The following is a 25,838-nucleotide window of genomic DNA, read 5'->3' as shown; positions in this document are numbered from 1 at the left end:
ATCTAACTCTGATGCGGTAATCCCAATCTCATTTGCAAGATTTAAAAACGAAAACAATATGAAAACAAAAGCATGATTTGTGAGAATCGATGAGTTAAAAGAAGGAGGAAAAATATGAAAGAGTTGGTGTGTGTTCTCACGTCTACACCTTCATCGTTGCCTCTTTTTTACCACAATTGATTGTTCTTCTCGTGAGAAGAAATCAATTCAAGAAAAAATATGGAAAGAAGAATTTCACCTACTGTAAAGTTACCAAAATAAAGCACATGTGAGAGAATGTGTGATTTTCAAGGGTCACACATTACTTTTGAGTATTATTATTATTACTAGGGACATAACCCCCACACAAGCGCGGAGCCGGGTACGTTATCGATGCATTGTGTAGTCTTTATGTATGGGATTTTGTTTTTTTTCTTAACTTTTGTTTTTCCGTTTTGTATATAATCTATATTATAATAGATTGATGAGGTTGATATGAAAATAACCGGTGATTTCTTATGTGTTGATATTTCATATCTTATGTGTGGACGTATAAAAGAGATTCTGATTTATCTTCATGAATTCGACATCTAGCAACATTTTTCCCGTGAATATGTCGGACAGAGACCCACATATCCGATGAGATTCAACATCAGATACGCTGACTAATTGACATCCTCATTAGCTATCCAATAAATCTGCAAGTTGTGCAAGTATAAGAAAATAATTATCTACCACAGTTTAAAAACCCCAAACAATAGTGAAACCTTTTATTAGACATAGAACAAGAGAATATACACAATCCTATAAATATGGTCAAGGCGAGATTTTTTAACATAAATGAAAAATGAATCTCCATGAGCTCTTCTCAGGTCTATGTGAACTCTATTAGTCCGTCCAAGAAGATGTGTTTCTTTTTCATTGGTTGTTCATGTAGTTGTCGGCAGTGTAAAAGATTTTGTTCACCTCCTCCTTGAAACTACCAATGTGTTCTAATTCGGATTTAAAGTCTAGGAAATTAGTGAATCCCTCCATGGCGTACATGTCTTAGTGGACAACTTCGGAAAGTAGAACAAACAACAAAGAAAAGTTATATTAATCAAGTTTTCAGTAGGATTATGAAATTATATCAATTTAAAGAGTTTCAATGATAAGCGGCACTAAATAGGCGGTTTAAAGTGTAATGGTTTATCATCGGAGGTGAGAGTTAAGCGACGAAGTAGGAAAACCCAAGGCCCTAGCTTAGGGACGGTGAAAAAGAATAAATGATTAGGAAGATTTTTTGGGTATGTCTGACGCATCATCCTTATTTTTTAAGGCTTATATAGAAACTGGGTGCGATAGGCCGCAAGTTAATTAAAATGACCCAATACAATCATTAATTCATTACACAGCCCTATTCGAAAACTCACCGCCGAGGGCCATAAAATCGCCGGAAAAACGTAACTCGGGCACCAACGGTGACGATTTAGACTGATTCGGTCAGAAAATCGGGATTCTTAAAAAAAATTAATTTTTACTCGTTTCATCCTATAATCGAGTAGTATATGTAAATATTCATGATGTTTTCATGAAAATGACAAAAACAGAAGAAATTGATGTATAACTCGTAAAACATTATGAGCCGTCAGAGTCAATATTGTAGAAAACCTAGAAGTCTAAAGAGGACGACTTGTAAAAGTCATAATTGCTTTTAATTATACTTAATCATAAAAACATGCAAAACATCCATGGTTTCTATTCGAACTCGGGTTGTTAGCCTTTTTAAAGATGTGTAAACCGCTGCACTAAGTGATATTTATTGTAAGTTTTTTCGAATAAGATAATACATTAAAACAAAAACATAAAGATGAGTCCCACCAAAATAAATGAAATGCTGAGGTGGACACCCTAAAGAGAGAGCAAAAACTCAATCATTATAATATAGATTATTATTAACTTTTCTTTGTTTTTTCTTGCAGGTTTCAACCGGTTGTATATGAGGACATTATGACAATATTATGTATAAGAGCCAGAGTGTATAGGTGATGTAGGGTTTTGTTGGGTTCCTTCTAGATGGAGGAAACCCATTGGGTTTGGTTGGTGATAACCAAACTTGGAAGTTGGGTCATTGGCATTAGTCCATGAGATTAGTATTGAGCCTTGAAGGTTCTTAGGGTTAGTGAGACACATATATATATAGTCTCTTGACCTAATTTTTATGGAGAGACTTACAAGAATCAAAAAGACAAAAGAGAGAAAAGAGGGAAAGAGGCAGAATTTCGATTGGGTTTGTCAAGGCAGATTTGGAGAGTCAAACGGATCCTGATCGGGCTGATATTTTGTGGGAAGCTTCTTCAGTCAGTGGGTTAAAGGTTCAACGAAGGGATTTAGATTTAAACGGTTGGATCTTCTGTTGTCTGGGTTTTAGTGAAGCTGGTAGTCACAGTTCTTCAGCAGTGCTGTCTTGAGTGTTTGGTAAATCCGACGGTGAGATCTTCTCTGATTGAGCTGAAATTTGGCAGAGGTGTTGTTGACTGGTTTATCTTGGATTTTTACGGTGGGATTAGTCTCTGGTTGCCGGAATCCTTGTGATATGAGGTCGTTTGCTTTCTGCTGGTTTTGAAGTTTTGTGTTGCTCTCTTGTTGTTGTTGTTCTTGTGTTGGAGATAGCTCTTTGTAGCTTGAGTCTCTGCTCTGTTCAGGTTGTTGAACAGGGAGGACGTGGTTGTACTCACATTCATTTATATAGTGGATTGTTGAGTGGACTACGGTCCCGTGATTTTTCCTTCTCACATCGAGGAGGTTTTCCACGTAAAAAGTGTTTGTCTCATTTAGTTATTGCTTATATTATATCCTGCTATCGTCGAAGTATTTTTCTCACAGGTTATCACAAGGTCAGGGGATCACGACCGTTACATTCCGCTGCGCCTTGTGCCCGCTTTCCCCAACAGGTTTTTTTGTTAACCATTGAATTATAATTTGTTTGATGGTTATACAACTCTATTTCCCTAAAACATTTTTTTTTAATAGTGTTTCTTTTGGGGCAACTTCTAGTGTATTAAAATACACGTACAAGTATTTTGCTAGTTATCTCTCATATAAACTCTATATTATATGAAATCAGAATTCGGTAGGCGGAATCAGAATGATATAAAAATGCAGAAATTTTTTTTTTTATAAAAGTAGAAAACGAATACGTGTTAACGGATACGTATTAAAAACATATATATATTAAATAAAATATGTAACTAAAATTATATGATTCAGATTAAAAATAAAACATTTATTAATTTATAATCATTTTAAATAATTTTACATTAAAACTGTGAAAATACACATAAATTAAATTTATAAAAAAATATTGTTTTAATCATTTTTATTATTTCATAAATAATTGACGTAATATTTGAACATATATGCTATATCTCTAATAAAACTCAATCATAAAAATAGTTTATAGTATTAATTTTAACATTTTAATATTTCTATTTTCTTTATTTCATTACTATTAAAATTTAGATTTTAAATAAAAACAAAAAACACGATTTAATATTTTTATTTATTTATAACATTGTGTTTTATTTTAACGAAATCATTAACATAAACGAAATTGTAAGTTTTTAACGTGTTTTTAAATACGATACTTTAGAAATATCTTAGAAGCGAGAGTCTGTAAACTTCCATAAAATTCTGATATTGGTTCTGAAGCGGGAAGCAGACGTCTGATGAAGAATTACTCGAAATTTGCAGAATTAAAATTTTGTTTCTACTATAAAATACTAATCTACCGAAAAAACCCCAATCACTATATTACAAGAAATTTACAGAATTAAAATTTTCTTCTATTATGTTAATAATTTCAATACATATTTGTTATCAGTTTGTCACTGATTTTTTGTGTAATTTTTATTTTAGACAAATGATAACTTGGATACACTGATAATTCTTTTTCTATGGAGAAATTATACACTGAAAATTCTTTCTTTTATTGCAAACAATATTCTTACTAATAGCCACCACGACTCATTCAATGCACATTTTTGTCGTGGCTTAAAGCATCTTTAATGGTGAAGATATATACATTAATTTCTTACTGATTAAAATATAACAGTTTTATTTTTATTTATTTTTGTATTTTGTAAAAAAGGTTGTTCAATTAAAAACCCTAATTCTCTTTAAGCGCCGTCAAGAGTTTGGTTTTGCGATTGTGGTCCCTCCGGTGGCTGGCTAACAACGCCAGTGCCGGAGGGGGCCCGCCTTCTTTTTCCTTGCTTTGTATGTTTTTTGTCTGTGTGAATCGTTGTTACCGAAACTTGAATCTTCTTCGTAGGCGAGCTATGGTGGTCATTTGTTCCGGTCACGTTGTGCAGATCTGGATGAGGAATTCCCTTCTCTTCTGAGATCGAGGATAGATCTGTGCGATTCGTGTTGTTGTTTCGCGGCTCCTTCTTCCGTCATCTCCCTTCCGGCAGAGGACTACAAGTTGGCAGGGGAATCTTCATAGGCTTGGATTTTGTGTGAAGGAGCAGGAGTGGCCGTGTGTTTGTGCACGGTTTTAAGTTTTGGTGCTTCTGTGTTTTATGTCTTGCTATGTCTCTTGGTTGAAGGTTGGTGTTGGGGTCAAAAACGGTTACGACGGAACTACCACCCGAAAATCCTCGGAGATCGTATTTCCGAAAGAGATAGTAAAAAGGAAGATGTAACTTTCATAAAATATAACCAAACACGAAGTTTTTACGAACCAAGCTCGACCGTTGCGTAATTACCACGCATACACGCTGTCCGGTCGCTGCGTAGCAACCAAGCTCGAGCTAAATCTCGGTCGCTGCGTAGCAACCAAGCTCCAGCTAAAGCTCGGTCAGTACGTAGCGACCGAGCGCTCGTCCCGCTCGGTCGCTACGTAGCGACCGAGCGATCATCCCGCTCGGTCGCTACGTAGCAACCGAGCGATCGTCCCGCTCGGTCGCTAAGTAGCAACCGAGCTCGAGCCAAAGCTCGGTCGCTACGTAGCGATCGTCCCGCTCGGTCGCTACGTAGCGACCGAGCGATCATCCCGCTCGGTCGCTACGTAGCGACCGAGCGATCATCCCGCTCGGTCGCTACGTAGCGACCGAGCTCGAGCCAAAGCTCGGTCGCTACATAGTGACCGAGCGATCGTCCCGCTCGGTCGCTACGTAGTGACCGAGCTCAAGCCAAGGCTCGGTCGCTACGTAGCGGCCGAGCTCGAGCCGAAGTTGAGTCGCTGTGTAGCGATCGAACCCTTCCGAACATCGATACGACATCAATCCATGCATTCTCGTCAAACCTTCGAATGCTATCTCCCGAAGACCGTAGCAAGCTCAGTCCATGTTTTCCGCTATTCAAATCCATCAATCAAACTTCGCGGATTAGAAACCGCGGAAAGTTCGTTCTTTATCGAAAAGAATTCGTAGTAAACGTGTCGAGTCGGAAGACGGGCCAAAGGGATCTAAAACACGACTCGAGGCCCATCCTACGATTTCTTAACCAAAAGCCCGTAAACCGCAGCACGGTTTACGCGTGGTCCACAAAAAAGGATAATTGTCAAGTTTTCGCGGATAAATACGGAAGTTTTGAAGATAATTGGAAGATCGGGAAAAATGGAATATCTCCATTTTTATGCTATGATGGCTTAAGGGCAGAAGAGTAAAAGCGTAAACCGACCTTGGAGCTAGTATATAAGGAGTCCTAGGCGAGGAGCACGGAGAAGGGATTTTTCAGAGCAAACTTAGCACTTAGAGCAATTTAGGCAATTTTCCGTTTTTGTTATTTCGAGCTGCGACTCAATTAGGTTTAGCCGTCTTAGGGTTGCTAGAACTAGGAATCTCGCCGACAGCTCTCGTGCCCAGGCTTATACCTTATTGTAAACGCTCATACGCAGATTCGGAATAAGATCTACTTTGCTCTCTTTTTCGATTTCTTATTCTTATCGTTGTTATTCTCGTGTTCTGATTGCTTGACGTGTGGTAATTAGCAGATATCCGGGTCCTCTGGGAAATTAGGGTTTTCCTAGTTTCCTTATTTAAACGGAAATCGACAGTGCGAATTTCGGTTCCCACAGTTTGGCGCTAGAAGGAGGGAGGGTACGGATCAATCTAACCCGCAAAAGCCACATCACTCTCGATCAGACATGTCAACTAACGAGGCGGATAACGTGCAAACTCCTCTTAACGAAGGCAGCGGCACCGATCTCCACACTCCAGTAGCGGATGTATCCGCGGCCAACGCACAAGCCAACGCCGCGACGCTCGAGGAGTTTAAAAAGATGTTCGCCACCTATGAGAAAAGGTCGGAAGAACAGGATAAGCTCGTGAATACCTTGACCCAACATGTTAAAACCTTAACGGCGACCCAAGCAATCCGCCCCCGCGGAACCACCAAAATCCATGGGAAAAGGCTCGACTTCGCTACCCCACTCGACAGATCAAGAGTCGCGCGGGAACGACCTTCCGGTTAAAACCCTAGCGAGAAATCTCCCATCGAAAAGGGGAACCCTGAAAGTCTTCCGCCCCCTGCAAAGGACTCGGAGGATAACGAAGCCGAACACATTGACCCGGATCCTAGCGATGTTTCCAACCACACCGACGAGGACGTCGACAGACATCCGAGAAGGACCAGAAGCCTATCTGCTCGGGAAGGCTCCCCGTTCGAAAAACCAATGACGGAAGAGGAAGAAATCGCCTATTGGAACGAACAGGAGGAGCTGGCTGAATGACAAACCGAGCTCACTCACAGTAAACGCTGACAGGCTCGGAAATCTACTGACGAGACATCGGATATCCGCGATCTTCGCGACTACATCACCAAGACTTCGGCAGAAGTGAGGGCCGTAAAGTCTCAAATCCATCATGCTACTAGTGCTGCCCCCGAAATCGATCGACTGTTGGAAGGAGCTCGGAATACCCCTTTTACCAGTCGCATTTCGGACATGAGGGTGTCCGATCCGGGAAAATCAAAGTACCAAAGTACGATGGTACGGCCGATCCAAAAGCGCACCTGCAGGCTTTCCACATCGCGATGGGAAGAGCTAGACTGAAGGACGGCAAAAAGGATGCCGGCTACTGCCGCCTGTTCGTTGAAAACCTGGAAGGAGCAGCACTTGAATGGTTCGCACGCCTTCGTCGTAACACCATCGGGAGTTTCCGACAGCTCGCATCAGAATTTCTCAAGCAATACAAGCAATACTCTGTATTCATAGACAGAGAAACTTCCGAAGTTGACTTCTGGAGTCTCTCCCAGAGGGAAGACGAACCCCTCCACGAGTTTATCAGTCGGTTCAAGCTGATAATGTCAAGGGTCAGTGGGATAAGCGACAAAGTGGCCATCGACGCGCTCAGAAAGACGCTCTGGTACAAGTCGAAATTCAAAAAGTGGATAACTCTCGACAAACCACGAACGATCCAGGATGCCCTCCACAAAGCAACGGACTACATCATAGTAGAGGAGGAAACTAAAGTCTTATCGCAAAAACATAAGGCGGTAAGACCATCCTCGAAAGACGTGGACCCGAAAGGGAAAAAGAAGAACTCTCGTAACGGCAAGTACGTCCATAACGAGGGGGAAGATCTCCAGAGGGCGCATAACTATGCGATCAACTCGGATCAGGGTCGGACCACGGGCAACACATGGACTCACAATCAAGTGTATGACGAAAACACCTTCTGCGAGTTCCACCAATCCCGAGGACATTCCACAACCAACTGCAAAGTCTTGGGAGCAAGACTGGCAGCGAAGCTACTCGCTGGAGAGCTCTCGGAAGTAACTAGCGTCAAGGATCTGATCCTCGATTCTGATCGCCCTCCAAAGACGGACAGAAATCCGTCTGCTGAAAAATCCCCTCAACAAAACCAGCCTGGGGATAAACGCGGCAGGAGGCCAGACGACGAAGGGAACGATAACAATCACCGCAGAGTCAATATGATCATCGGAGGATCACAATACTGCGGCGACACTGTGTCGGCCATCAAGGCTTACAAGCGGAAGGCGGAGTCGAGTGCAAATTGGTCTACATGGTCTCCTCCCAAAGATGGCCAAAATTGCTCGATCACCTTCACAAAGGAAGAGGCCGGCGGCATCGATCAACCTCACTGCGACCCGCTCGTCATAGATCTCGTTATACGAGACTTAGAAGTCTGAAGGGTACTCGTCAACACGGGAAGCACGGTCAACATAATCTTCCGCGACACTCTCAAACGGATGAGCATCGAACTCGGAGAAGTAATTCCAACGCCAAAACCACTCACGGCTTTTTCAGGCGAAGTATCGATGACTCTTGGATCGATCCAATCGCCAGTCATGGCCAAGGAGATCACGAAAATCGTCGAGTTCGCGGTGGTCGATCATCCCGCTATCTACAACGTGATCATGGGAACCCCATGGCTCAACGCCATGCAGGCAGTTCCGTCAACCTTCCAACTGGGTCTCAAATTCCCAACCCCAAGCGGAGTCGCGGCCATCTGGGGGTGCCAAAAACAGTCGCGGCTATGCTTCCTCGCAGAGCACAAGTTAACGCAAATCACGACTTCTGCAGCTGTAAACGGCAAGCGCACGAAGATAGACCAATCTTCGGCCAAAAGCACCCCGAGAAAAAACGAATTAAAAACGTCTACCAGCGCAAACGCATCGGACGTTGAAGCTCGACACAAGTCTGAAGCCCACGCTACAACTCAACCGGAACATCCGGAAAATAGCGTTGACCCAGCCACGATCGACAAGGTCAAGGCGGACATCGCGACATCTACCGCCGAGTAAGAACACTCGCGGCATGAAACAGAACTACGAGATGACTTGATCCTCGAAAGGGGTACGTAGGCAGCTCGTCAAAAGACGAGATATCCCCCTCTCTAAAAGGGGGTGGGGAGTGGGTGCGTATACTCGTATACTCCCACTTAAAAAATCGCCATTATTGTAATCGAGTTTTTAAGAAACTTCAAAAACTTTTACTACAATATACATTGTCCTTTTTATCGGAAAACGTTTACGCTTCAGTTAAATACAAAATTTTTTCAGGACACGCCTGGAAACATTAAGACTCTTCTCTGCAGCCTCATCCGGCCCAAAAATCGTAAAAAAATCATCATCCATCAAACGCACAAAGATACACGTATAATCTTCGAAACAACTGCGAGACGCCGCAAAGTTAAAATTCGAAGATAATACTAACAAATTGTCCGAACGCGACCACCAAAACCTTACACCCCGTTCGTCGATTGGCCCCGACGAACACGCCAGCCATCATAAACAAACGCAATTCGATCACTCTTTTGATCTTTAAAAACGTCCAGCACAAGGACAAAAGCGCGCTACAACAAAAATCCGAAATTTTGGTTTAGCACTTCCAGTTAATTCTGAGAAGATGCTCAATTCGTACCATACAAGTCATATAAGCCGAGAACATATCGCAGATTTTAAATCGGTGCGAATCAGGAAGAAATCGCAACAGGAAAAACGATAGCCGGCTAGTCACCGCATAAACCTTAACCAAAAGTAAACCTAGGTCTTGCCGTAAACCCAACGCTCTGGTCTCAAACATCTCAAGGCATGATTTCTAAAAGATACGAGATCCTAAACCATGTCTCCCCGTTCGTATCTCAACGTTCTCGAAAATCGTAAAGATAAATAATTTTTACGAAAATCACGAACGAACCAACAAATTGAAAATGGGATAACTTCTTCATCCCAACTCCTATGAGCTTTATTCAACTTCCTGGTGATTATCCAACACTTTATGTATCCTGGTTTGATTGGAACAACGAAGAAGCTGTCATATTCCAAAGCTGGGAAACTGGAATCACCTGATTTGAAAGTGGGATAACTTCTTCATCCCAATTCCTATGAGATTTATTCAACTTCCTGGTGATTCTCCAACACTTTATGTATCTGAATCAAGCTTCTTACAAGGTGATTCATCCTAGTTTGATAGGAACGATGAAGAAGCTGTCCTATTCCCAAACTGCGAAACTGGAATCACCTGATTTGAAAGTGAGATAACTTCTTCATCCCAACTCCTATGAGCTTTATTCAACTTTCTGGTGATTCTCCAACACTTTATGTATCCAAATCAAGCTTCTCAAAAAGTTATTCATCCTGATTTGATTAGAACGACGAAGAAGCTTTCCTATTCCAAAACTGGAATGACTTGATTTGAAAGTGGGATAACTTCTTCATCCCAACTCCTATGAGCTTTATTTAACTTCCTGGTGATTCTACAACACTTTATGTATCCAAATCAAGCTTCTTACAAAGTTAGTCATCATGGTTTTATTGGAACGACGAAGAAGCTGTCCTATTCCCAAACTGGGAAACTGGAATCACCTAATTTGAAAGTGGGATAACTTCTTCATCCCAACTCCTATGAGATTTTTTCAACTTCCTGGTGATTCCCGAACACGTTAAGTATCCAAATCAAGCTTCTTACAAAGTGATTCATCCTGGTTTGATTGGAACGACGAAGAAGCTGTCCTATTCCCAAACTGGGAAACTGGAATCACCTGATTTGAAAGTGGGATAACTTCTTCATCCCAACTCTTATGAGATTTATTCAACTTCCTGGTTATTTCCCAACACTTTATGTATCGAAATCAAGCTTCTTACAAAGTGATACATCCTGGTTTGATTGGAACGACGACAAAGCTGTCCTATTCCCAAACTGGAAAACTGGAATGACCTGATTTGAAAGTGGGATAACTTCTTCATCCCAACTCCTAGGAGATTTATTCAACTTCCTGGTGATTTTTCACCACTTTATGTATCCAAATCAAGCTTCTTACTTCAAACCTACTCAGGAAAACTCGAAAATGAAAACATTCATCATATAAATAACCGCGTAAAGAGGTAAGGGGATTCAAAGCCACCAATAGCCAATCCCGATAAACGATAAAAACGGCCTAAACAGGCCCGTACAAATCTCTCGGCCACAATCGGCCATAAACATGAAACAGAAAGACGAGCATCTCTCTTTCGATAACTATTCCACCTCTCCTAATCCAAAGTCAAAGTCCCCGGACAACGAAGCACTGAACGCATCCGCGGGACGATCCAGTTCCTCGCCATCATCGGGAAACCCAGTCAAAACCTCCTCGGTATCAGGGGAAACCGGGATGGAATTCCAGAACCCTTGAATCCGTTCGTCGATCGGAGGGATAAGCGCCTCAGCGGGGGTACGTTCATTCATCCCACTATTCATCAAGCTCATTTCCTCCTCAAACGCATAGTCATCGGCTCGCGTCCTCCAAAGACTTCCGACCGAACCGCGGTACTCACGAAAGTCACCCACCAAGGTAAAGGCATTCTTGAGGTTCCCATACTCAACCTGGAATTGAGAGGCACGAGTCTTCATCACCTCGACGATTTCCCTCCTGCCTTTCCTTTCCGCTTTGCGGATGGCCTGCGCATGATCACGAGTAAGTTGCGCCTCTCGCTCCAACATCTCGCCTTGCACGCGAGCGAGATCCCGCTCCGCTTTCTCCCCTTTGAAGCGGTAGACCATGGCCTCTCTATGGCCCGCCTCAATGGCCGAGCCCCGCAAGCTCAGGCCCTGTAAAATCGATTGACATGTTATAAATATATATATACATAGGAAAATCACCAAAAAATTCTCAAAAAATTAACCCCATTGATGATGCGAGATCCTTCCGCAACGACTCTCGGCCTCGCCGATTCATTCGTAGGAGGAGGAGCATCGAAACCCGGTGGCAGATCAGCAAAGAAATCATCAAAATCCGGAATAGGGACCTCGCTCAAACCACTCCCATCGCCGTAAGAAAGGTTCGGATCCCATCCTGGAAGCATAGAGTCATCCATCAAAAATTCTATGTCGCCAAGATCGATATCTTTTCCCTTCTGAGAGCTCAACTCTGGCACAGCTGTTGGAGCTTCGACGGGATTCTGGTCGTCAGATTCGGAGTCGCTTCCTGTGTCCGCAGCCAAAGCAGGACCGGGTTGCACGAATCTCAGTGCCTTCCGAACCCTCTTCGGCGTAAAAGAAGTCCAGAAGAAGGGACCATTCCTGAGAAGATCCCTCACCGCAATGATGTCCTCAGGGAACGGAGCAAGAGGGTTGATGAAGGGACGATCGTTCGGCAACCTCCGGAACAGTGGAATGCAACTCTCTTCGACAGACGCAGCGTCTATACGAACAAAGAAAAAGAACTTCTTCCACGAGTTGAAGTTCAAAATGAACTTCTTAACCACTGACATAAATTTCCGAGGGACCAACCTATGCTTATCCGTATCTGTGACAAGTTAAAGCCTCAAAAGCGCTTCATAATGATCAACGGAAAGGGAAAGGCCATGCTCGTAGCTTAGGATCAGGATCCCAATAAGATGCTGAATGGCAAGGGGAGTCAACTGGCTTATCGCAACTTTGAAACGGTCCAACACTCGGACGAGAATTTCGGGTACTGGGAACCATAGGCGACAACGCACTACGAACGAGCAAGTGAAGTAACCCTCTGGGGGGCTGTTAGCACATTCCCCACGGCGAGGAACTCGGAACTCCACAGCATCTGGGATATGGTAGAACGATCGCATGATCACGAGAAACTCGTCGGTACTCCTGCTTGCATCCCCTTTCTCGACTCCACGATGGGTCAGGACCGGGATTGCATGAGCCAAAGCTCGGTCGCTACATAGCGACCGAGCGATCGTCCCACTCGGTCGCTACGTAGCGACCGAGCGATCTTCCCGCTCGGTCGCTACGTAGCGACCGAACCCTCATCCCGCTCGGTCGCTACGTAGTGACCGAGCTCAAGCCAAGGCTCGGTCGCTACGTAGCGACCGAACGCTCGTCCCGCTCGGTCGCTACGTTGCAACCGGGCTTGAGCCGAAGTTCAGTCGCTGTGTAGCGATCGAACCCTTCCGAACATCGATACGACATCAATCCATGCATTCTCGTCAAACCTTCGAATGCTATCTCCCAAAGACCGTAGCATGCTCAGTCCATGTTTTCTGCTATTCAAATCCATCAATCAAACTTCGCGGATTAGAAACCGCGGAAAGTTTGTTCTTTATCGAAAAGAATTCGTAGTAAACGTGTCGAGTCGGAAGACGGCCCAAAGGGATCTAAAACACGACTCGAGGCCCATCCTACGATTTCTTAACCAAAAGCCCGTAAACCGCAGCACGGTTTACGCTTGGTCCACAAGGAAGGGTAAATGTCAAGTTTCCGCGGATAAATACGGAAGTTTTGAAGATAATTGGAAGATCGGGAAAAGTGGAATATCTCCATTTTTATGCTATGACGGCTTAAGGGTAGAAGAGTAAAAGCGTAAACCAACCTTGGAGCTAGTATATAAGGAGTCCTAGGCGAGGAGCATGGAGAAGGGATTTTTCAGAGCAAACTTAGCACTTAGAGAAATTTAGGCAATTTTCCATTTTTGTTATTTCGAGCTGCGACTCAATTAGGTTTAGCCGTCTTAGGGTTGCTAGAACTAGGAATCTCGCCGACAGCTCTCGAGCCCAGGCTTATACCTTGTTGTAAACGCTCATACGCAGATTCGGAATAAGATCTACTTTGCTCTCTTTTTCGATTTCTTATTCTTATCGTTGTTATTGTCGTGTTCTGATTGCTTGACGTGTGGTAATTAGCAGATATCCGGGTCCTCTGGAAAATTAGGGTTTTCCTAGTTTCCTTATTTAAACGGAAATCGACAGTGCGAATTTCGGTTCCCACAGTTGGTGTGGGGCTGTTCTAGTTCTTGGTAAAGTTATTGTTTAAGGTTTTATTCGGAGGGTTGAGTTCAGTGATACGTCTGGCGCCAGATTGGAGATCGAGGATCTTTTGACGGTGCAGTGCAGCCGCTGGGAGCGGTGCAGGTGCTTTCGCTGACCGTGTTACTGTGCTTTCTTCAACTCTAGTTCCTTTCCTGCCTGCAATACAGGAATGGTGGTTGGGCTCGTCTCTGAGAGGCTTTTTGTGTCTCGTCGCTCCAATATCCATTACCTCCCCGCTTGGCTTTCTCCTTTGAGTTCACTCCTATGCAGTAATCCTCTCTTCTTGTTGCTGGATAGTATTTATAAATGGTTCTAAACTCTACTTGCAGCAACGGGTGAAGGCGTTCATTGGGATGTTCAGTTATGGTTGTTTCCTTCGGTTCGATGAGTTTGCTTGTGGTGCAAAAGTCCTTATAGGGAAGGGTTTATTCTGGAGCTTCCTTCTTTCAGGTGCTATGGTCCTGTTCCGGCTCTCTTATGATGTTTAAAACTCTTTCAAATCTATCGAGATTACTCTTGGTCATTTAAGTTTCGTTGCTAGTTTAGATTAGTAAAGTTGTCTTGTTTGGACTTTAGCTTCTGAGGATATTTTCATGTTCCGCCGGCTTTGTTTTCCGGGGATATATCGTTGTTCCTCAGGTTCTGTTTTCCTGTTTGGGCTCTTGTAAAACTTTAAATGCATTAATAATATACCTTCGGATGAAAAATGAAATATTGTCATACTTGGAGTTTCTACATGAGTTCTCTGAATTTCTTCGGCAAAAAACTATTCTGAAACTTTTTCCCAGTGTTTTGAAACCCTGACACCGGCCGCTTGGACCGGTTCAATTGTTACTCACTCATCTAGCCGAGTCTGGGTCAGTTCTAAAACTGGATGTGAGTTGAGCCGGTAAAATCGGCCAGAAACCGTAAGAAGTGTTGACCAGGTTTTATTCGGTTTATAAATTCAAATCTAATTAAACATTTGTTTTTATTGATCTATAAATTAAAGATAGTTTTTTCTTTCAGTTTGCTTTGAATTAGCGAAATCTGATATAGCAAACGAAAATACCTTTTTTGGGCAAGAAATATAGTTTTTTCTTTCAGTTTGCTTTGATTTAGCGAGATCTGATATAGCAAACGAAAAAACCTTTTTTGGGCAAGAAAAAAAAAATGAAAAAATTGCAGGAACTTGACTTGAACTCACGTAACAATGAAGAAGAAAGAAGAAGAAACGTGGTATGCTGAAATGGAAAATAGAATAGTGAAATTGCACTGTCTACCCATAGCTTTTACGCGTAATTAGGTGACTGCCACCATGTACCATTAACAACTGTTCCTCGAAATAGAAATACAATTATGCCCCTATTATGCCCCTATGAGATGAATATGTGCTGTGAGATCTAAAAGATTATGCCTCAGGCGGTGAAGATATTATAAGATTTGCGTATCGTAATCCATATCCTCTTGTCAGAAGATCTGAATCTTCGAAAATATTTTCTGCAGATCTTCATTTCAAATTCGAAATATCTATGGAGGGTGTTTATCGATATCCATTTATTTTTAAAATCCGTTCTGAAAATATCTTATTTCCAGTGCATGTGTAGAGAGCCTTCAGATCCAAATGGAAAATCAAACAGAGGTGGAACCTTCGCTTCCAATACCGGAAAGGGTTTTTGCATTTGGTGAGGAACCCGTTGGTGTGAGTGTCACCCCTTACCATAAACCGTTTGCAATCAGTAAGATTCTCCGTGCTCTGGAAGATGATGAGGTCGATGTTCTGCGGCGTTCCCTGTTCGGAAAGCTTGTGGAGATTGCAGAGAAACCAACATTCTCTGGACGTTTTGGCAGATATATTATATCAAGACAGTTGAAGGTGAGGAAGAAGCATGAAGCATGGTTCTTGTTTGCTGGGAAGCCAATCAGATTTTCCCTGCGGGAGTTTACGTTAGTCACTGGACTCAACTGTGGCCCGTACCCACCTGATGCGGAAAAAAAGGCAAAGAAACATATCAACCAGAAACCTTAGTGGTGTGAGCTTTTTGGAACTTTGAAAGAAGTCCCTGTCTACTCAGTCATAAGGATGCTGAAGAAGAGAAGTGTTACTGCTAAAGAAACAGGGCTTAAATATGCTCTTCTTGCCCTGCTTGCGTCCGTCGTACTCCCCACAACGCACACACCTCAGATTTCACACGAACATGCAGAGAAGATTAAAGATTTGGAGGGGTTTTTAGCATTCCCATGGGGGCGGCTATCCTTTGATTTGCTTATGAGCAGTATCAAAGAGAGGAACGAAGTTTCTTTGTCCCAGAATACAATTGCACTTAAGGGGTTTGTGCTAGCTTTGCAGCTTGTAATGATAGAAGCTGTACCTGCGCTTATGGAAGCTGTTCATGAAGGAGGGTCGTCCGGGTCTGAAGGCGAATCTGCAGATGACGAAGACGTTCCTGATGAAGAAAGAAAAGGGAAGCGAAGTATTAGTCCAGGGCATGCTCGTGAGACTGACTGTGCTGGGAAGGTAATGTGTTAATGTTTTTGAAACTGTGTGGTAATATTTGGAGAAGAAAATTTAGTTGTTTGGTTTTGAATACTGCAGGTACGTGTACTTTCAATCATTTCTGTGGCCAGCGACGACTGTAATGGTCAGTCTGAGTTTGGATGGTCTGGCGATGAAGAAGATGTTCGTGTACAAAATCTACAAAACTTAATCGAAGAAGGTTTTCGATTCACACATACGTCTTTTACCGGGGGAGTTTCCAAAGCAGATGTAGCAATAATGCGAGAAGAAACGAGGAGTGAAGCTGAGGTGCGGAAAATAACAAAACAGAAATCTAACCAAAGGAGTAGCGATGTGGTGGATGTGGAATACATTGCTAGCACTGTAAAGGCTAGTGTATCAGTAGAACTTAATCATATTGATACACAAATGAAGATATTTGCAGACTCCTTCAGCAAGTTCGAAACGAATATTGTTCCTAATATTCAAGATATGTTGAACCAGTTTCGGGATGAGATAGTTCGAATGCTATCTAATCAACCCATTGTATCTCCCGGCACGAGCAGGCAAAACGTCCCAGAGACTGTACCTGTTACCTGTTGGAATAACGGCAATTTGGGAGCACCAAGCACATCCCGTGGTTGTTCAGGCAACAACGAAGGTCATACGGGTGTTGGCATGGACTCACCAATTCTACCAACGGAAGTAAGTTTTCATTTACATAAAACATAGGGGAACAATCTGTACCACGTCTTTTAATAGAGAGGAACTTAAGATCTGATGTTATTTATATGCAGGTTCGTATTAGTAGGGAGGAAGTTTCAAATTCTAAAGATTCATGTGTCGTTGGTCAACCCCCAGCACGGACCCATGGAGAGGTTGATGCCTCACATATTATAACGAACGCAATGATTTTCGCGGAGAATGGCGGAAATCTTATTCCCAACGTAAGTGTGTTGTGCCGAAATATTTGTATCTTGTTAGCAAAGTTTACAATAACGTAGCATTTACTTGTTTTGAAACAAAACAAAATTGTTGGTTTTATTTGTTAGCAAGCTAAACATTATTTTAGCTTGGTGCCGGAATTTATTAGCCACTTCAGTATTTAAATAGCATTGCCTAAAATGTGTTACATTGCTAGAGGAAATTGTTCCAACATTAATTAAATGTTGATGTTTTACATGTTTTACAAATTTACAACATTCAGGTTGAGAGTAGTGGGACTAAGCAAGCACAACAGAAGGGTGCAAGTGTGGACCTGGTTACTGTTGCTGAAAGCTCTAACTCCCCCAAGGGGTCAGCAACCCCTAACGAATTGGTATGATCTGAGCTCTTAATTTCTGGAGAAACATTATGCTGATTGCCTTACCGTTATGTTCTAAATCGCAGATTGTCGACCCAGGGCTTGTGTTTCCGAAACCCACCTTTTCTTTAGGCCTAACTCAGGAACAACCAAAGAAGGGAAATACAAGTTCTGTTGTTATAAACGAGGAATCCCGTGGCATAGTGGTTAATGAAGATTGCATTGGTGTTCAAGCCCCCAATCCGGAGGCCCCATGTCACCCTTGCAGGAAAAGCAAGCGGCAGAAGGTTGTTCCAAAAGCGTTAGTCGGTGACTACAAATGTGAAAAAACATTTCTAAGTAGGGCTTGGGAGGCTCATGTTGCGTCAAAGAGCAGTGACGATTCCATTGAACTTGCAGCAAAATTCAGTCAACTAATTGAGATGCTTAAATCTCCATTGTGAGTTACTCCCAGTTTGAAATCGTCAGTATAAGTTTGTTCTTAATTCCTAAATTACACTTTACATACTGACCACATTTTTTTGTTTAAAATAGTTCCTATACTGTTAATGGAGTAAGAATCAGTAGCAAAGACATGACTGTAATGCTGGAAAAGTCATCCCATCTACCACCCAAGGTTTGTCTTCTGTTGTGTATTTTTTTTGTGAAGGTGGGTTTGGTCTTTGTAAGCGAAAGATATTTTTTTTAGGTTGTTGATTTGCTGATTCATCACACGCGGGCCTTATATAACTCCGACACCGAAATTTTTTCGAAGAATCAATCAGTGTTCCTGGACACAAAGTTTGTGTCTCAGTTCTCGAAGACTTATGTGCGGTTCTCGAAGGTGGGAAATAAAGATAGTTTTATGTTTCTCGCTTCACTGTTAGAAAGTTTTAATGCGGCATGCACCAACCTGGATCCATCTCGGTACTACTTCCCTTTTAACTTCGATAAGTCAAACTGGGTTGGAGGGTGCATAGATGCCACAAGTTGCCACCTAGTTGTTTTGGATTGCAACACCTCTATCTGCAGTGATCGGCTGATGTGCAATGAGCTGCAGCCTTTTGCAGTCATGTTCCCATATTTACTCAGACAGGCTGGAAACATATCTGCATGAAAGACATGAAGGCGCTTGCGTTTGACAGACCCCGAACGGTTCCACAGAACCACAATCAGTTCCAATCTGCAGTTACTACGGTGCTCCTTATTCAAGCTCACGCATTTGGGGGTGTAGAAGTCTGCAAATTGATACACCAAATGTTGTGGAAGGGGAGGTAGAACGAGTTGCAGTTAACATTGTCGAGAGATACCATGCCATCATATGAACTCCTTCCAATTTCTATATTTTATGTATCCGAAGTTTGTAATGGTTGTTGTCTTAGTTTTGCAACTCTGTACTTAGCTTTCTAACTCGTTATTGGAAAGCTTTATGTATGTTATATGAAAAGCTTATTTCCATTGTTTATGTAGGTTTAAACCGTTTAGGGATTAGTTATGCACGATTGTCCCTGTGAAAATGAAGCATTCGTATATAATACTAGTCGATCCGATATAAATATTATTAACCGGATTGAAGAATGTTAAAACCGGTTATTGTCCAGCTTAAGATGTATTTACTTCGCCTGATATTATTATTGGTTACCGGTTAGATTACTTCCACTAGCCGGATATAATACGAGTTGACCTGATAAACAGAAAAGTAACCGATTATCTGAATGTAAATATGGTTTTTGTTGCATGGGTTAGGATAATTTTTTTTAAAAACCACGGCAGTAACAAGTGTAAACCGAACCCTATATAAGCACTTGGGTTGATGGCAACCCAATGGTTTAGGGTTTAGGGTTAAGGGTTTATTTAAACTGATTAAAGTTTACAGTTTATGGTTTAGATTTTAGTATTTGGAGTTTAGGGTTTAGTGTTTAGGGTTTGGGGTGTATGGTTTAGTGTTTAGGGTTTATTGTTTAGTGTTTTGGGTTTATTAATTAGTGTTTAGGGGTTAGGGTTTAGTGTTCAGATTTTAGTATTTGGAGTTTAGGGTTTAGTGTTTACGGTTTAGGATTTAGGGTTTAGAGTTTAGTATTTAGGATTTAGTGTTTAGTGTTTAGGGATTTCTGATTAGGTTTTAGGGTTTAAGGTATATCCGTACTGTCACATAAGTAATTGTCCTGAAAATATTATTCGATACCGGTTAGATAACTTCCACTACCCGGGTATAGTACGAGTTGACCTGATAAACAGAAACGTAACCGGTTATCTGAATGGAAATCCGGTTGTTGTTGGATGGGTTATGATAATTTTATTTAAAAACCACGGCAGTAACAAGTGTAAACCGATCCGTATATAAGCACTTGGTTTGATGGCAACCCAAGGGTTTAGGGTGTAGTGTTAATATAAACTGATTAGGGTTTAGGGTTTAAGTATTAGTGTTTACGGTTTAGGGTTTATGGTTTATGGTTTAGGGTTTATGGTTTAGGGTTAAGTGTTTAGGGTTTATTGTTTTGTGGTTAGGGTTTACAGTTTACGGTTTAGATTTTAGTATTTGGAGTTTAGGGTTTAAGGTTTAGAGTTAAGATGTATTTACTTCGCCTGATATTATTAGTGGTTACCGGTTAGATTACTTCCACTAGCCGGATATAATACGAGTTGACCTGATAAACAGAAAAGTAACCGATTATCTGAATGTAAATATGGTTTTTGTTGTATGGGTTAGGATAATTTTATTTAAAAACCACGGCAGTAACAAGTGTAAACCGAACCCGTTATAAGCACTTGGATTGATGGCAACCCAATGGTTTAGGGTTAAGGGTTTATTTAAACTGATTAGGGTTTATAGTTTACGGTTTAGATTTTAGTATTTGGAGTTTAGGGTTTAGTGTTTAGGGTTTAGGGTTTATGGTTTAGGGTTTAAGTATTAGTGTTTACGGTTTAGGGTTTAGGGTTTATGGTTTAGGGCTAAGTGTTTAGGGTTTAGGGATTACGGTGTAGGGTTTAGGGAGTAAGGTTTAGGGTATATACGTACAATAACATAAGTAATTGTCCTGAAATTATTATTGGCTACCGGTTAGAAAACTTCCACTAACCGGATATAGCAGGAGTTGACCTGATAAACAGAAAAGAAACTGGTTATCTGAATGTAAATACGGTTTTTTGTTGGATGGGTTAGGATAATTTTATTTAAAAACCAAGGCAGTAACAACTCTAAACCGAACCGTATATAAGCACTTGGGTTGATTGCAACCCAAAGATTTTGGGTTTAGGATGTAGGGTTAAATTTAACTGATTAGGATGGAGGGTTTAGGGTATAGGGTTATGTGTTTAGGGTTTAGGGTTTAGGATTATGCGCGTAGGCTTTAGGGTTTAGAGTTTAAGGTTTAGGGTTTAAGGTTTATGGTTTATGGTTTATGGTTTACAGTTTAGGGTATAGGGGTTAGGGTTTGGAAGATAAGGGTTTAGGGTTTACGGTTTAAGTAAGAACCTTTTACGAATTACATATGAATCGCTAGGCGTTTTTGGTTAGTAAATGGTATATGGAAACAACGTAAAAGCATTTGGGTTGATTTGAAAGAGAATGGTTTAGAGTTTAGGGTTGATGGTTTAGAGATTAGGGTATAGAGTTTAGGGTTTTAGATTTTTTTTTAAGTGAACTTCGTTTATGATTTTTTTAAGCAAGTAAATGATTGCAACATTAAATGAAGAGTCGATAATAATTAGTAAACGGTTATTTATATTGTAAATAAAAATATTGTTAACTGGTTATATATTTCTAAACCGAAATTGTGTAGTAGACCAGCTACTGTATTCTTTTTATTAACCGGGTAGGTAATTTCGTCTACACGTGCATATCACACATGTAAAAAGTCGGTACGTTGACATAAAACACGTGTTTTATACACATGTTGAGAGAAAGATAGTTAACCCTTCGAGACGGAGATTAACTCCATATATCCCATACCCCCATAAATGAATTTTTACTGCCTCCACTCTATTCTTCGTACCCTTTTATTCTTGCACTCCCCAAACTAGCCTTTCATTTATTCTCCAATTAAATAAACCAACCATAATTCAACAACCTACATGGCCCACAAAACAACCTTAACCAATCAGATTTCTCCTGACCCACATGTCTCCTTCTTCATCGTACAAGCTTCTTCCTCTCATCCTCCATTAGCATTTTTTGAAGCTCAAAAAATAGGCAATTCAGGTTCGTTTTCGATGATTTTTTTTTGTGATATTACATTTAAAAATCGTGTATATGATGGGTAACGTTAAGAAAGTAAGATTTGATGAAAATTTGAGAGATTAAAAACGATTTCAAAAACTGTGTTTAGGGCTATCGGGTACTTTTAACGTCCGTTTTGGATGAATTTTTTGCTGAAATGTTATTAAAACAAGTGTATATCTCGGCTAGTGTAAAAAAAAAAGATCCAATGAAAATTATGAGAGATTTAAAAAGATTTTGAAAATTGTGTTTATAGATTTTGGGTATTTTTATGTGTGTTTCGATGATTTTCTGTGTGTAATTTCATTTAAGATGAATTATACATCATGGTTGATGTAAAATACTAACAATAGGGTCCTAAAAGCGAATTAGTTAGTACAAGGATAAGTTCTGGGTATTACTGGTATAACTAGTTTTACTAAAGAAAAAAAGTTTATTGGAAATACTAGGATTACTATATTGATATTTCTTACTGTGATTTCTAGTATTACTATGTATAGTACTGAATTAAAGTAGTATTAGTAAGAGAAGATTGTACGGTGTGATAATTAATTCTAAACATCTTAATAATGAGAATTCTAATGATATTCTATTTTATTTCAGGAAGATGCAAAATCTGAATTGCACAATCATTTGTTTTGATTATGGAGGATATTATATGAAAGATGAGGCTGAAATAAAATGGATCTCGGGAGGTGGTGAAGGAGAAGATGAAATCCACACGATTGTGTTGAGGAAATCAATGGAGGATATCACTTACTATGCTTTGGTTGAGCGTATTTGCAGAAAGATAAGGGTAGATGAATCTAAGGTGCAAGTGAAGATTAGTTACTTTCCAATGGTATTGTATTCGTACAAGCCATCATACATTTGGAATGATGAAGACGTTTTTGGTTATCTACTGCAAGTAAATCATGAGAAGTGTAGAAGTGTTCTACATGTGGAGTTCATCAATGAAGAAGTGCAACTTTTAGAAGAGGATGAGGATGGTACTGAGAATGATGAAACTGATGTCTATGTCGGTCTATCTGATAGAGAGGCTATAGAGGCTGGTGATGAAGATGATAATGGTGGTGTGCTCACTTTTCACGAAGACATTGAGATGCATGATGGTGTCAATCAGAGACGGGATGATGGTATGGATTTGGTTATAGGTCAAGAATTTATAACCAAGGAGGCAGCAAAAGTTCTTATTCAAGCAGCGTCGTATCAGAAATCTTTTGAATTTGATATAATTAAGTCGGATACTAAGAGATTTGTGGTTAAATGTCGAGGAGCCAAAGATGGGTGCAATTGGTTTGTGCGAGTTGCAATGTTAAAGACGTCAAATATTTGGACGGTTAGAAGTTTCATCAAGCAGCATACATGTTCTGTCGTTACAAGAACACTGCCTGATAGAGAGGTTGGTGATGAAGATGGTACTGAGAATGATGCAACTGGTAATGAAGGTACTGGTGGTGTGCTCACTTTTCACGGAGAGATTGAGATGGGTGAGAATATCACGGAAAGAGATGAGCATGTGTTTGAAGATACAGAAGTAAGACCAGTAGTTGTCTATCAGCCACGGGATGATGGTACAGGTTTGGTTTTAGGTCAAGAATTTAGAACCAAGGAGGAAGCAAAAGTCCATATTCAGACGGCTTCACATAAGAAATGTTTTGAGTTTGATATAACTAAGTCGGATACTCAAAGATTTGTCGTTAAATGCCGAGGAGCCAAAGACGGGTGCAAGTGGTTTGTGCGAGTTGCAAAACTAAAGAATACAGATCTTTGGACGGTTAGAAGTTACATCAAGCAGCATACATGTTCTGTTGTTACTACAAGAACACTGCCTGATAGAAGGAAAGGCACATCACAAATCGTTGCATCAGTTTTGGCTCAAGATTATCCTGGTACATTTGACACACCAGTTCCCAAAGTTCTGATCGATTTGGTTCATCGAAAGGTTGGTGTGCATGTTTCATACACCTCAGCATGGAGAGGAAAAAGAGAAGCTGCTAATGAAGTGCGAGGAAGTCCAGAAGAGAGTTTTACTTTATTATACTGTTATATGCACATGCTGGAGCAGACAAATATTGGCACAAGAACTCGTGTGGTAGTGGATGAGGCCAACAAATTTAAGTATCTGTTTTTTGCCCTGGGAGCTAGCATAGAAGGGTTCAGTGCGATGAGGAAAGTCCTCATAGTGGATGGAACACACCTGAAGAATGTTTATGGTGGAGTTCTCCTCATTGCGACTGCTCAGGATCCTGATCATCACCACTACCCAATTGCGTTTGGTGTAGCAGATGGTGAGAATGATGAAAGCTGGATATGGTTTATGGAACAGTTGAAATCAGTGATATCCGATGTCCCGGGATTGGTATTTCTTTCAGATAGAAACAAAAGCTTGATCAAGTCAGTACGTCTAGTGTTCCCTGAGGCCGAACATGGGTATTGTATATGGCATTTGTCTCAGAATGTTAAAACCCACGTCCATAACAACAAAGATACTTGTGCGTTCAAGTTTAGAGAATGCGCACACGCTTATACGGAGGCTGAGTTCAAGTACCTTTATCATGCTTTTCGCCGGAAGTATCCTAGTGCAGCAACGTATCTTGACAAAAGTGTTGAAGAGAAGAAGTGGGCTAGATGTTACTTCAGAGGAGATAGGTACAATGTTGACACCACCAATTCAGTAGAATCTTTTAATGGTGTTATTAAGGAAGCGAGAAAGTATACCTTACTACCAATGTTTGATGTTATCATTGCGAAAATGTCTGAATGGTTTAACAACCATAGGAAGGAGGCAGCTGAAATACCATACACACTGAAGCTTGTGCCTATTTTGGAAACCGAAATGTCTAAAAGATGTGTTGATGCGGGGTTTCTTACAATTGACGAATTAAACAGCTTCCATCTTGAGTACAGTGTGCATGGTACTGACGGCAAGGTTTATACTGTTGATATGGCTAGGAATACTTGCAGTTGTGAACAATTTGATAAAGACAAATACCCTTGTGTGCATGGAGTGGCTGCTGCCACATTCATGTCTAAGGCAGCGGGAAGGGAACTCCATCTATCAGAGTATTGTTCAAAATACTATTTGGTGGAGCAATGGGCTTTGGCTTATCACAGGACCATATATCCTGTTCCTCATATGTCTGATTGGGTTATACCAGAAGATGTTAAAGCAAAGAAAATACTTCCTCCAGATTTTGACAAGAAGAAAGGAAAACCACAACAAACAAGATTTCCATCAGTAGGAGAATCCCGTGGAAGAGGAAAAAGAGGCAGAGGAGGAGCTAGAGGAGCCAGAGGAAGAGGCAGAGGAGAAGGTATGGCATCGTATTTTGAATGTGGGAGTGGTTCAGGTACTACCTAGGTTTTACTGGAGATTACTGGGCTTATTATGTGAAATTTGGATTACTGGGTTTTACTGGTATTATTATGTGCAATTTGGATTACTGGTTTTACTGGTATTATTATTTGCAATTTGGATTATTGGGTTTTACTGGTATTATTATTTGCAATTTGGATTACTGGGTTTTACTGGTATTATTATGTGCAATCGAAACCAATGTGTATCACTACGTTATGTGTAATTTAGACTATCTTTATATGATTATTTTCAATTCGTAGGCTACGTATATAATAAATATATAGATTAGACTATTTTTGTTAATTATTTTCAATAGTTTAAGAAAATCTTAACGGTTTCCCAAAAAACTTCCTTAACTTTCATTGTTAGTATGTGAATGGTTAACAATATAGTAAGTAGAATTTTACAAAATACATATTTCTCGTAAATTGCTTATGTAAATGTCTTCTTTGACGATAATAATAGGGTAAAATCATTGGTTCTACTACCAAACATTCTTTTTTGAGATGGATTTACTACAAAAACGTAAAAAATGCCAAAGTATTACTATGTGTATGGTGGTATTACTATTACCTTGAAGATTACCATAGGTATTACTAAGTGTTAAAAATAATATTAAAATATTTATGACGGCTGCACGTTTTAAATGTGAAATGCATTTTTCAATTCGTTTTTTAATAATATATATATATATATATTTTAGTGTTTACTAATTTTTTGTATATCTTTTATAGTTTTTTTGGCGTAATAAACCCAGTAAATCTAGTTATCCATCTTACTCATTTTTGGGCATGGTAACACATGTAAA

The 25,838-nt window shown here is 40.7% G+C and overlaps 2 protein-coding genes across 3 annotated transcripts; both read left to right on the top strand.

The window, feature by feature from the left end:
- The first annotated feature begins 14,028 nt into the window (after nucleotides 1–14,028).
- On the top strand, nucleotides 14,029–25,097 carry LOC106441569. 2 transcript variants are annotated; one of them, XM_048762801.1, is made up of 6 exons: nucleotides 14,029–16,873; nucleotides 16,966–17,115; nucleotides 17,376–17,910; nucleotides 18,006–18,087; nucleotides 18,160–21,651; nucleotides 22,273–25,097. In XM_048762801.1, exon 6 carries the CDS (start codon nucleotides 22,277–22,279, stop codon nucleotides 25,031–25,033), a length of 2,757 nt encoding a protein of 918 aa, XP_048618758.1. In that variant the 5' UTR covers nucleotides 14,029–16,873; nucleotides 16,966–17,115; nucleotides 17,376–17,910; nucleotides 18,006–18,087; nucleotides 18,160–21,651; nucleotides 22,273–22,276; the 3' UTR covers nucleotides 25,034–25,097. The 2 variants fall into 2 exon arrangements, with proteins under 2 accessions (XP_048618758.1, XP_048618759.1); XM_048762802.1 differs by having other exon boundaries at nucleotides 18,160–25,097.
- Nucleotides 15,755–17,914, top strand: LOC106425257. The gene is made up of 5 exons (XM_048764234.1): nucleotides 15,755–16,189; nucleotides 16,268–16,873; nucleotides 16,966–17,115; nucleotides 17,376–17,486; nucleotides 17,558–17,914. The coding sequence occupies exons 1-5, from the start codon at nucleotides 15,755–15,757 to the stop codon at nucleotides 17,912–17,914; spliced, it is 1,659 nt and encodes a 552-aa protein (XP_048620191.1).
- Nucleotides 25,098–25,838: the final 741 nt, after the last annotated feature.

This window comes from Brassica napus, chromosome C7 (assembly GCF_020379485.1).
Source record: "Brassica napus cultivar Da-Ae chromosome C7, Da-Ae, whole genome shotgun sequence".
Taxonomy (NCBI): Eukaryota; Viridiplantae; Streptophyta; class Magnoliopsida; order Brassicales; family Brassicaceae; genus Brassica; species Brassica napus.
Note: the sequence above shows the minus strand (reverse complement) of the source record. Positions and strands in the feature narration are given on the sequence as shown.

Bases quoted from the DNA above. Each gene is read 5' to 3' on its own strand.
- LOC106441569 (XM_048762801.1), top strand. From the start codon at position 22,277: ATGCAAAATCTGAATTGCACAATCATTTGTTTTGATTATGGAGGATAT.
- LOC106425257 (XM_048764234.1), top strand. From the start codon at position 15,755: ATGCTGAAGAAGAGAAGTGTTACTGCTAAAGAAACAGGGCTTAAATAT. The intron at 17,116-17,375 runs GTAAGTGTGTTG...TACAACATTCAG, and splicing joins GCGGAAATCTTATTCCCAAC to GTTGAGAGTAGTGGGACTAA. The intron at 17,487-17,557 runs GTATGATCTGAG...TCTAAATCGCAG, and splicing joins CAGCAACCCCTAACGAATTG to ATTGTCGACCCAGGGCTTGT.